At 39.6% G+C, this 13,188-nt stretch overlaps 1 protein-coding gene across 1 annotated transcript; it reads left to right on the top strand.

The window, feature by feature from the left end:
- The first annotated feature begins 106 nt into the window (after positions 1 to 106).
- kcnj12b (potassium inwardly rectifying channel subfamily J member 12b) lies at positions 107 to 6,871 on the top strand. Its single transcript, XM_086066762.1, has 3 exons — positions 107 to 339; positions 419 to 597; positions 5,245 to 6,871. The coding sequence occupies exon 3, from the start codon at positions 5,325 to 5,327 to the stop codon at positions 6,609 to 6,611; it is 1,287 nt and encodes a 428-aa protein (XP_085922888.1). The 5' UTR covers positions 107 to 339; positions 419 to 597; positions 5,245 to 5,324; the 3' UTR covers positions 6,612 to 6,871.
- Positions 6,872 to 13,188: the final 6,317 nt, after the last annotated feature.

The following is a 13,188-nucleotide window of genomic DNA, read 5'->3' on the forward strand; positions in this document are numbered from 1 at the left end:
GGTAAGACCACTCTGTGTCCAAATGCCAAGTATGTACCATGCCACAGCGGAAGGGAGGGAAGGGGAGGGCTGAGCAGTGCGCATTAGTGCTGTGGATGTGGGATACAGAGTAGGATCTTCTGCAGAAGCAGCAGACTTGGCAGATTTACCAACAAAGTGCGGACACATGGAAGAAGATGACAGATCACGGCAAAATGATCTTTGAGGGATCGATTTGTACTCGCCTTTATATTTCAGAGGCCACGCAAGCCAAAATATATTTAATTTAGGACAACAGAGAAGCGGCGTTCACCTTTTTTGTAAGAACTCAAGCTGGAGATTTCAAGGCTTTGATCCGAGGTACTGTTCAGTTGTTTTCTTTTGCGCTCAACCAAGCACTAACTTGGTTACGGACTTGTGGTTGTAATGCTGTCCTCAGTGAGCAGAGGAAGAGGAACAGGTGCATTCCAACTTACGGAGATGAACGTGGTGTGCGGCAATGCACTTTTTTGCCTCACAAGGATAGAGTGGCTCTACCCATAAAAGAGCAGCAGAGAAACATGCAGCAGTTTGGCCAAAAGTTCTGCAAGTGATATCAACATTTAAGCCGCACACAAGGTAAGCAGCATCTTTTATTCCTGGCCGCACAGGATTAAATTAATTTCTGCTTTGGCATTAAGATTACAGAAGCAGGCGGACTGTTATTGTAGCATATATTAGATAATAGTGCGCCTCGGTCACTCATCATCATCATCATCATCATCATCATCTTGACGCCTAGCAACTAGAGCAGTGTGAGGCAGCAAGTGTGAAGTAGCTCACATACGCATACACAAACTCAACTTGGTAAAACACGGCAATAAACTCAATGACTTAAATGATAAAGAGCTATAAATGAAGAGGGAGAAAATCAAACCCCCTGATTGATGACCTAAGCAGCCATAAATGATCAAGATCCATATCATGCATTTGAGACTTTCATAAGGCGCTTAGGATGTAACCAAATGATAGCCACAGCAATGTGCTTGCAGCTAACTGCCAAGCATCGTGTCATTTTGCGCTGACCCAGTTAAAGTCGTGTCCTTAAGGGCACTGCAGCTTAACAGAGTAAAGTTTTGATGACGTCAAAAGAATGCAATTTCCATGACAGGTAGTCTGTGACTTTATCTTATAACACCAGTTTAGTTCTACATTAACATAAATGACTTTTGGATTTGTGTCCCAAACCTTCAATTTCATGCTTCCCTGATTTTTAATCTTGTGACCGTCCAATTATGACCAAACAGCAGACAAGTAATAACATTAGCCTAAATCCTTTATCAGGAACCAGGGGGGCAGAACTGTTTGATTTTCTTCAGCCAATCAGCAGAAAAATAAAGAAAAACATAATGACATGCAATGATAACAGTGCAAGTAAGGTACAGTATTGAATATTGGACAACATTGAAATGATAACTTTTTCTCAAAGCACTTGCATAAAGTATGCGTTTGATGCTCTGGTGTCTTATCTTTTTTTTCAAGCCGCAGTGTTTTCCAGCACATTCTCACAAGGGAATCACACGGCCTCATCAGTGGCTCCAGCTGTGAGAAACAAATGATACGTCACATAAAGTGGCAGCGCATTAGATTAGCTGGCTATTTCTGTACCTTGTTCAACAGAAAAGCATATTTCGTATCACTGAAGTGAAGGTAACTTTATTTTCCAATTGTATCGCACTTTCCCATCTCGACTGGTACTCCGGTACGCATCCATCTTCGGACGACTTTATCAATTGCTACAAACACAAATGTCGTTACTGAGGAAACCGTTCTGGAACGTAGATCATTAAATCATCATCAACCATGATGTGTGGACAGTATAAAGAGGGCTGTGAGTTGAAGCTGTTTAAGCGCAAGGAACCATATTCGCTACATTAACTCATTCACTGCCATTGACGGTTAGAGACGTCAAAATTAATTTTAACTATTTCCATTCATTTAAAAAAAAATTATACTCTTGTTAACAAGAGTATGAAAACCTAGATTTTTTTATTGTACATTTAGAACAGATATCAAATTTGTGATTAATCGTGAGTTAACTAGTATAATCATGCAATTGATTAAGATTACAAATTTTTATTGCCTGACGCCCCTAATTTTTAATAATCTTTTCTATTTTTATTATTTTTATTTTTAATAATCTTTTCTATTTAAAAAAGTTCTTTTTTTCAAATTTTTAGTAACTTTTTTTTTCTTTTTTTAAAAATAATATTTTCTTAAAAAATTAATGCAAAATTAAGTTATTATTTTTTAAATCATCTTTTCTTTAAAAAAATCTTTATTTTTACAAATTTTCAATAATTTTTTCTATTTAAAAAATAATATTTTTTATTTTTATTTTTCATAATATTTTCTTTAAAAAAACATTATTAAAAATTAGTGGCGTTCGGCGATTAAAATTTGTAATCATGACGTCATCATGGATGACTTCTCTAGTTAACTCACGATTAATCACAAACTTTATATCTGTTCTAAATGTACAATAAAACATTTTTTTCTAGGTTTTCATACTTTTGTTAACAAAAGTAGAATTTTTTTAAAACTTATTGAAATAAAGTGAATTTTTGACATCTATATCCGTCAATGGCAGTGAATGAGTTAAAAGGCAAGTCAAACCAATTTTCCATTTTCTTTACAATAGTATAAACACGGCATTATTATTAATATTGCATTTGTGGAATATGAATTAAGCAGCAAATCCACCCATTTTTAGCCATCCCAGGGGGCGGCCATTTTGTCACTTGCTGCCCACTGAAAATGATGTCACAGATGCTCAGTGCCCAGTTAACAACCAATAACAGTTCAGCTTGTGAACATCACTTGGCCAAACTCAGAAAACAGGTTAGCTATGATTGGTCGTTACCTGAGCCCTGAGTAACTGTGATATAATTTGGCGTTGAGAGCAGGTGACAAAATGGCCGCCCCCTGAAATGGAATGAAAACGGATGAATTTTGCTGCTTAATTCATATTCCACAAACACAATATTAATCAGAATGCCATGTTTAGACTAGTAAGGGCACAAATACAACATATTACGGGTATTATAAATAAAACATTTTTGGGTTGACTTATACTTAAAAGCATTGTAAGATGTGGTGCTAAATATCTTTACAGTATATTTAATTATTTTTGGTACTTTCACTGTAAAATAATAATTATTCCTTGACAATATTAAAATACAATATAAATGCTGTTATTGGATTTGTCCCATCAAGGGTCAATACAATAATGAGACAATTGGAGTGTTGTTTGAGCAAAGATATTCAACTAGTTTCACTCACAAGAGCAAAGACTTCAATCAAGGCCCAACCGTTAACAAAAGAAATCAAGAAAAGTGTCCGTAGGTAGGACAGCGGTTCTCAAACTGGGGATCTATGATATTTGGGAGTCTTCCAAATACTTTCAGGTACATATCATTTTGTATCATTTAAAGAAAAAGTTTCTACATATGGAGACTACTGCATAAATAATACAAACATACCAAGCCGATTACTGCTCGCTGCTTTGGGCCAATTAAAAGCGCTGATATGATTGTGCAATAGGCGCCATGCATGTATGTAGGCACTTTTCACAAAATGATACAACATCATTTATCTGAAAGTATTTGGAAGCAGAGTTATACAGGTGAGACAACGCGACCTCTGCAAAAATATTTATACCTTGGAGGCACATACCTCGGATTAACAGTTTCCAGCATGCCAACAAATCAAAGTATTAACAGAGACCTTGTCTTTGGTAATGCTCAATGTAATGAAATCCACTTTCGCCTTCATGGAAAACATAGTGAAAGTGATTCCGCTGTCGTCGGTTCCTTAGCGGGAATTAGAAATGTTACTAAATATAGCAACCATATTGGGTGACAACTGACATATAAGCTGACAACAGTGATAGCGCTGAAAAGTGAATGTCAGCTATCATGCATGAATAGTTCCTTTCTAAAAAGGTCATAATTAGTTGAAGTGATCAAAAATAAGTAAATCTGTCTTTATGTTTAACTGCCGTTAGCATTATGAGGCCATCTTCTCTAAAACAGTGCTTCTCAATTTATTTATTGTTAAAAGAGGATGAATAGAATATTTTTTCCCCCAACTCTCCGCCGTAACTATAAATAGTAAAAAAATTCTATAAAATTGCTGTAAATATACCTCTGTAGAGGAGCTAATACTCCTTGCACACTCTCTGACAATGAGAGCACCTGTGCCACCTAGTGTAGGGGATGTGCAAATCCCCTTTATTCTACTACGGCAAATAGAAAACATTCGACATTAAACCGTATCCGGACCCCTGAGCTAGAAGGCCACTTCCTGATTCATGAACATTGACAAGCAAATGGACGGTCCAATGGCTAAAACCTCGAATGTTCTTAAAGCCCCTAAATGATTTGGTTGCGTAAAAAAAAGAAGAAGTCAATATAAAGTATTAAGAAAATAAAATTAAATAAATATTTAGCTAACCTATTATTATTGGTGTATATATAATCCTAAATCTGGGGTTTCCTCTTTACGTCCGAATGAAAGGTAAACAGCCCTTGTCGTGTGACATGATTCAATCCATTCCACTTAATCATATAGAATGCGTCCTTATTGGTAAAAATTCTGTCCTTTTTTTTTTTTTTGCGTACAGTTTTGCATACACTGTATACAAAGTATACATTTTGTGTGTGTGTGTTTTTTTTGTGGTTAATTTTGTAATAATACTTCCTGTGTTTGTGTACCATATTAAAAACAGACTGAAATAACACTTCAAATCTAAGTATTGCATTTGTTAAATGTGTCCATTGTTGCATCTCCTGGGGGGCAAAGTTCACAAAAAGTAGTAACATAGCGAACTTAGAGGTTCAATTGATGTCATCATAAGTCAAATGATTCAAATGAATTCCTGTAGTCACACTTTCTATCCAGATCCTCAAAAACATGTCATGGGTTCGGGGACTTCTAACTGTATCTGATCTGCCCTTACTATTTGACTGTATCAAAAAAAAGGAATAGAATCGTACTGACCAAACATAGAAGAAAATGATCTGCAGCTTATGACTCATTTACATGGAGGACGCAAACACCAGTGAACAAAGTACAGTTTCATTAAGCGATATGAAATGTGAAATTGTGAAGTAAAAAGGTTGCAGATAAACAAACAAGACTTGATGTGCTAGGTTTGCAACGTTGATTTTGAATGCATCATGATGAATGACCCCATTAAGGGTTAAAATGCTTTTTTCTTTTCAGAGCGCTATCGGACGGACCCAGCCTGTCGTGTATGTGTCGGCGTGACCGCGTGAAAGCCGCGTGGCCGTCCTCGCTGAGGCATGAACGTGGGAAGAGCCCACCAGCACAGTTTCCTATCGTGTGAAGAAGAAGGCCTGAGACTGACCAGCATGCCCGCCGTGGGGAGCTTCGGCAACGGCAAGATCCACACCAGACGTCAACGACACGGCCGCTTCGTCAGCAAGTCGGGCCAGTGCAACATTCACTTCTCAAACATGGACGACAAGTCCAGTCGTTACATTTCGGACATGTTCACCACTTGCGTGGACATACGCTGGCGCTACATGTTCCTGGTCTTCAGCCTGGTGTTTGTGGTGTCCTGGCTAATGTTCGGCTTGGCCTTCTGGGTCATCGGCCTCCTGCATGGTGACATGGAGCACCGCGCGGACGACGACGGTTTCGTACCGTGCGTCACGCAGGTGAACACCTTCGTGGCCGCTTTCCTGTTCTCCATCGAGACCCAGACGACCATCGGGTACGGGGCGCGCTGCGTGACAGAGGAATGCCCCGCTGCCGTCTTCTTGGTGGTCTTCCAGTCCATCGTGGGCTGCGTCATCGACGCCTTCATGATCGGCGCCATCATGGCGAAGATGGCGAGGCCCAAAAAGCGAGCAGAGACTCTCCTGTTCAGCCGAAACGCAGTCATCGCCATGCGTGACGGAAAGTTGTGCCTCATGTTTCGGGTGGCCAATCTGAGGAAAAGCCATATCGTGGAGGCTCACGTGCGAGCCCAGATGGTCAAGCCTCGTTACACAGACGAAGGCGAGTACATCCCTCTGGATCAGATCGACATGAACGTAGGCTACGACAGAGGCACCGACCGCCTCTTTCTGGTCGCGCCGATCACCGTCATCCACGAGATCGATGAAGAAAGTCCCCTGTTTGGCATCAGCAAACAAGATCTGGAGACGTCGGACTTTGAGATTGTCATCATACTTGAAGGTCTGGTGGAGGCCACCGCCATGACCACGCAGGCGCGCAGTTCCTACCTGTCGTCGGAGGTCCTTTGGGGTCACCGCTTTGAGCCCCTCATCTTCGAGGAGAAGAGTCAGTACAGGATAGATTACGCCTACTTTCACAAGACTTTCGAGGTGCCGTCCACCCCGAGGTGCAGCGCCAGGGACATGGAGGACAGGAAGTTCACAACATCAGGCGCTAACTCCTTCTGCTACGAGAACGAGCTGGCTTTCATCAGTAGGGACGAGGAGGAGGAGGAGGAGGCAGACTTTGACAAAGACGAAGACAGGCAGTGTTCTACGGCCCTGCTGGATGAGCACAGCGCCTCGGAACGGGATCGAAAATCATCCAGTTTAGAATCTGAAATTTGAACGAGACATTTAGTGAACTTCTGTGGATTGTTTTGATGCCTGATGGAGAAAAACACCACACAGACTATTTATAGCATCGTGTGCATGAATGCAAGCTTATATGAATGGAAAAGTCAGTGGAGAACTTTCCATGGGAATCTATGTGAATAAATAAGTTATTTACAAAAGCGCAGGTTGGAACTTCATATGAAAACTAAATGTAGTTAAGGAAAGCCAGTGGAGTATGAGTTAAGCAGCAAAATCCAGCCGTTTTTTATCAATATCAGAAGGCGGCCATTTTGCCACTTGCTGTGGACTGAAAATGACGTCACAGTTACTCAAGTAACAACCAATCACAGTTCAGCTTCAGAAACCGGTGAGCTGTGATTGGCTGAGCCCTGAGCAACTGTGATGTCATCTTCAGTCGACAGCAAGTGGCAAAATGGCCGCCCCCTGACATGAATACAAATGACTGGATTTTGCGGCATAACTCATATTCCACAAATGTAAAATTGATCAGAATGTCATGTTTAGAATAGTTAGGTCACATATAACATATTATTGTCGAGAAATGTTTAAGGTTGACTTCCCCTTGTTTGCTGGAGAAGTAACTTTTAGCTTTTACCCGATGGGGGTCGCCACATTGCCCGAAAGATGCCAGCAAGGCTCCACTTAAAAAAAAAATAATGGAACTGCTCAAGTCACTTCAACAGTTCCTTTGCGCCAAGATGCCAAACGATGGTGCCAAAGTACAGTACTGTAATACTTTTATTGTTGTGCTCTGAGCACAAAAACAGTGACTTGTTGAGTTTTACTGAAATGAAGAAAAAAAAGAAAAGTGCATAGTTGAACTGCGACTTTGCAGGGGCTCACTGTAATCGTAAAATTCCCATGGAAATTTACCTGAAATGTTCTCGCCCATTGAACCTTTAACAATTTAGTATTAAAAACGCACGTGTGCACCATCGCATACAGCGTGCATCTGGTTTTGGCCCTTTTGCTTTCACATAGCACACACTAGACACAACATTAGGGAAACCTGAACAATCACACTTGGACGTGGCCGTTTTCATATATTGTAGCTATATAACCGAAATATAGCCACTGTAATATAGCAATATAGCAGGGTAGTCAATTGCGGCTAGCAGAGCCTTCTCTGCTGACCTAAACACTATGAAGCAGGGACCTACATTTCATGTTTTTTTCCCCCCCAAGAAATCATATCAATTTATTCCCAACAGTCTATTCTCTTTATTTGTCAATTTTTTTGACTGCACTGCTTTAAGTGTATATATGTGGATGTTGGATTTTATTTTTTGGTCCAATAAGATTTCAGCCACCATGTTCTGCCGTAACAATCTAATCTCCCCTGGGCCTTCAAAATCAGTACTGAAATGGTATTATATGTCTGTAACGATCAGCTAACATTACTACATCGAATAATCAGCATCTTTAGTGAGTATGATTTACATTTATTGAAATGTTTAAATGTTTCTGTATTGATTTAGCTGAAAAGTGTTCATTCCGATCTGTTTTACATTATTTCTATAACTGCCGCGTGACAGTGGTTTTAAGACGATGATTAAGTCCCTACTGAAGGCCGAAGATAGCAAAAAATGTACTTGGTTCAACATTGCTGACTCCTAATACCCATCATGTAAAAAATATATATATATACCTCCTGACAGTGGCAATCAAAATGTTTTCTTTGTTAAATTAGAACATAACTCATTCACTGCCATTGACGGTTATAGACGTCAAAAATTCATTTGAGCTATTTCTATTAGTTTCCCCACTTTTGTTAACAAGAGTATCAAAACCTAGAATTTTTTATTGTACATTTAGAACAGATATAAAATTTGTGATTAATCGTGAGTTAACTAGTGAAGTCATGCGATTAATTACGATTAAAAATTTTAATCACCTGAAGCCTTCATTCATTGTGGCTGTGGGAGAAGCAAATAAATATTTATGCTCCATTTCTTGACTGAAGGCCATTATGTTCCTGGCAAATGTCGCCCATTCATGTGAACTGTGGTTGGAGTAGAAAATACAGCAGAGTAGCAACGTGTTATGCTTTATTCCGTCGTCGGCGTCAGCTCTGAACCGAAAGACTGAGATTGTAAAAATGTGGCAAGAATGCACGGGGCTCTTTTTTGTTTTGTTTGTCGCTTACAACTGCATATCTGTAGCTCACCTATATACTTTGGATGCATGCTGTGGGGCTAAGTAAATTTTTGAGGCACAATGGACTTATTTGAATGAAAAATGTTGGTCCTCTTTGCAGCTTTAAGGCACCGTAGTATAGAAGAAAAAAAAAGGACAAGCAAGCAATGAGAGTGCAACTGGAAACAATGACCTTTTCATTTAATAAGGCTCCAAAAACATGTACTTTACAACACTGCTAGCAAATATCTCAGGTAGTGTGGACTTTTGCTGAACATGGTTGATACAACCACATATAAAAGCAATGCCTTTTATGCTAATATTAGCTTACATTCTGTATATGGAACTCTGACATGATGAGTTGTCATTTTCAATATATAAGACCTATCCAACCAATAAAATGTCAAAGGTTCCGGCCCCTCCCTTGTTCCATGTGAGTTGTTGTGGTCTGCGCGCACCTGATTGCCATTTTAGCACAGCTGTGCCCATTTTGCATTTGGAGCTTGCTGACTTGTGCTGAAAGTAGTAAAGGTTTTCTTTGGAAAATGAATGCTTTTGCCCTTCTTGCTAAAAGGCTGAATCCAGGAGGCGAAAACAATGAATATAACGTTAGTTAGATCTGCGCTGTAAATAAACATGCTTCTTTTTTGTTGTTGCCTTTTTGTTTTTGGTCATTGCCTATTTTACACCATTGATTATAGGAATTGCATTCTTGAGGAATTGGACTAAAACATCCGCAAAGTTGAAGCCATGTTAGGTCCTTGACTAAAATAAGAATATGGCAAGTGAAGCCATTGGTTTTGTTTTGACCTCATAGGGCGCAGACAAACAAGCAAGAGACTTTTTGGGTTACAGTGTCCGATTGAGGTCAGAGGTTTTTTCTTTCGCTCTTATGCAACCCTTCAGAAACATCTTTGCTATGGACACACTACACTCGGAAGAGCTGCGTCAGTTCGCTAACCTGTGACCTTAATGGCAGCCCTGAATGCAAGAGTAAATAACTGACTAGTGTAATATAATATGTGGTGAGTATTCCTATTTTAAACTATTCACTTTTAACAAAGGTTATAGTGTAGAGGTCTCTGAGACGTAAATGTCAAGGTACACTAGCTTATAATAAGGAGAATGTAATTCATTGGCAACACTGGCTACTTACTTTCGGGACTAACTAATGTTAATGCTCAAAGTTGTGTGTTTTATTTGTGTGAACTCAAACCTTAGAGGACTTCAAATCATGATGGCCCCTTACATTACCTTCAGTTTTCAATTGAGTTCTTTGGGGCATGTCGTAGCTTGCCCGTTGAAATTTTCCATGTAACAGTTTTTACATGGTTAGCATTATGTGCAATATTCAGATAGCCTAAGAACTAAATTGTTTACATATGCCTTTTCATTTCCTTCATTATTAATAATGTGCAAGAGCCTTTTGGCTGATTGTAAGGACATTCTTCTGATATTGAACCAATGACGTCCAATTTCTGTTCATATCGTACTTTTGCCTCTGCGGGTATATTGTTATAGTAGTCAAATGACATTTCATATCACATTTTGAAATTAAAATAATCCTCACGAATCAAATAGCAGCAATTCAAAGTTCAATGCTTTTCAATGAGTGCAGCTTGTTTTCACCGAGTAAGGCCGCCATTTTGACTTATGTAATTGTGACGTAGGCTTGTTCATAAGGAATTTCATCCAACTAAATCCAATATGTGCCTTTCCATAGATTAGTTAGCACTCTACTTGCTGGTTCATGGACTAGGACAAACTGTGACGTTAATATAGCGGCGCAGAAAGAATCTTGATCAATCTGTCGCTAAACATTTCATTTTTAAGGGTTTCTGCTACACACAATATTTAATTTTATTCACAAAGTTCGCTCTACTCCGCTGTTTCCGCGTTGCTCTTCTTCGCTGCAGATTGCGAAGCTCTTTGCCAAGCACGCCTAGCAGCGAACGCTGTCCTCTGCTGGTTAGGGTTAGCCACTGCAAAAAATGAAGCAAGCTCGAAATACGGGTCACACTAGAAGTTCACAATATTATTCTAAACAATTATGAATATAACTCTATGCCACATTAGGATTAGACGGATTTTTTTTTTATGTTAAATGTGAACAAGTCATGCACCACATTGAATTTGTTACTAAACGCTAAAATGGAAAAAGATTTGACTTAAGACAGTGGAAATATATATTTTTTTTTATTAAAGACTCTCAATAATGAATTTTACAATTCCATTTGAACAGTTTAATCTGTGAATCCTGTCATGAGACTGTTGACTGTATTGTCCGAAATGTGCAGTGTGATGTAAGCATAATGTGGAGAAAATAACGGGATGCATCCCACCCACTCCGCAGAGTTGGAGGAGGAGAACCTGTGGACAGTCAGTAACGCAACGTGAAGAGTGGGCTGCAGCCTTAATTATCACAATCCTTCTTCTTCTTCTTCTTCACTGGCTGTCCGCAGGTCAGAAGGAGGTGGAGGCTGAGAAAAATAACATTACTCGACTGAAATACTACTTAAAACTATTTTATTCTTATGCAACCATAATGAATTATATCATCAATACCTACCATCTATTTAATTTAATTGTACTTTATGACTTTTTGCATGATGATGATTAAACTCACTGGCATTTTGAGAGCATTTGGTCCAAGCAAAGATGTTACATAATAATATCACCCTGGAGATGACGTGAGCACAATTCTTCTTTGTTGTGGCTGCTGGAGTACAAATCACACCTTCCAATGAGTGAGAACAGACCTGCCAAAATCTCTCACAAGTTCAACAATAAGAAAGGATGGCGTGTTAGAAAGTTTGATCGATGTTGGATATTACACTGTCCAAAAGCTCTCATGGGAATGGACAAGACAGCATGTTGGTAAAATATCAGCCAGTGTTTTGAGAAATGAATGCCCTTGTTGAAAATGTCAGGGCAACGTCAAGCAATCAATCGTCACATCTTTTCCCATGTGAGAGACTATTCTCAATATAATATGGCACTTTCCTTTTCCATCCACATCGACAAACGGGAGCATGGGAATGGAAGAAATCTTGAAATAAGATCCAGTCGGACAGGACTGAGCATGGAAGTTGAGAAAACCTATTTAGGAATTAAAGTCAATCAAGCGTGTGCAAACACTGCGTCGCCACGACAACAGCATGCGACAAAACAAAAAGCTTTCAATAACTTTCATCTCAGACGTCTTTCGATGAAATTCCCAGAGTTTGAAGACAAATGGATAAATTCATTAAAGGTCCCATCGTATGAAAATGCACTTTAGTGGGGTTTTCTATCAATAATATGCAACCCCCGGCCTGTCTGCAATCCAACCAGGTATGAAAAAAGTCAGTCCGCGACTTCTTTAGCTTTCTCCTCCTTTCTATGTGTGCGTCAAACAGGAAGATTAAACTTCCGCGACTTAGTGACGTCAAAAAGACACGGAAGTGCACTCGACCAAGCCCCCTCGGGTCAGTGGCACCACCTCTGGTAAAGGTTTGTCACGCCCACTGAAATTCGAGAAGCTGGCTGCTCCTTTCTATTTCTCCCCACAAATGGAGAGGAGAAACAATGATCCGGAAAAAGTGGTTGCTTCCTTTGTCCCAAGTCTTTGAGAAGACAGTGGATTAATTTTATTTTTGAAGGACGAGCTGGATTTGCAACACGTTTAAACATAATGGATCGGTCCCAACAGTGTGACACGAATGCAAAAGGGAAAGATGTAAGTTTAACATTTTTGATTTAGCCTTCTTTCCTATCTTTTCTAATAAGAGATGTGCACCTGCTACCATATTACTTGGTGTACTTTTAGTGCCTAAAGTGGGAGCTGCATTTGTCGTGTGGAGGTTGTTTGGTCACAAGAGGTCAGATATGATAAAGCAGACGGTGGTTGGATAATACAAAGCGGTTGCGTATTGATTTGTCAAGATACAATCCGCGGTGGTTAATTTGCCGTGACTGGCAACTCGCCAACTAGTTGACATGACTTTGTGATGCTAACCGCGCAGTGGCCTAAATGTGCACATTTGTGTTATTCATAACCGCTTGTAAATGTCTACAAGCATTCACGGCAAATCGGAGACATTCACGGTAAAATAACTTTCGCGGGAGATTTGCCGGTTACGGCAAAATAACCATTGCTTAAACAATCATAAACTAATGCTACAACATAGTCTGTGTAGTAACGTTATGCTACTTTTTCTTATGGTAAAACGTTATGCCACTTTTCCACATATTAAAATAGTTCTCAAATGTGTAAAAGACATGTCTGTATTTTTCTTTGCTTCTGCTCCCATGGCCAGTCGTTTCCATTCACAACATTAGCACATGGCTATCATGACCGAAATCACTGCCCCTATGTATGGCCGAGGCGTGGCCTGGTGCAGCTATTTACATAAAAGTGACACACCCCTAAAACAGGCTGTTTTGAACAGAG

This window comes from Leptonotus elevatus, chromosome 1 (assembly GCF_054856555.1).
Source record: "Leptonotus elevatus isolate MCC_2025b chromosome 1, RoL_Lele_1.0, whole genome shotgun sequence".
NCBI classification, from domain to species: domain Eukaryota; kingdom Metazoa; phylum Chordata; class Actinopteri; order Syngnathiformes; family Syngnathidae; genus Leptonotus; species Leptonotus elevatus.

Excerpts from the sequence above, each read along its gene's own strand:
- kcnj12b (XM_086066762.1), top strand. The coding sequence starts at position 5,325 with ATGAACGTGGGAAGAGCCCACCAGCACAGTTTCCTATCGTGTGAAGAA.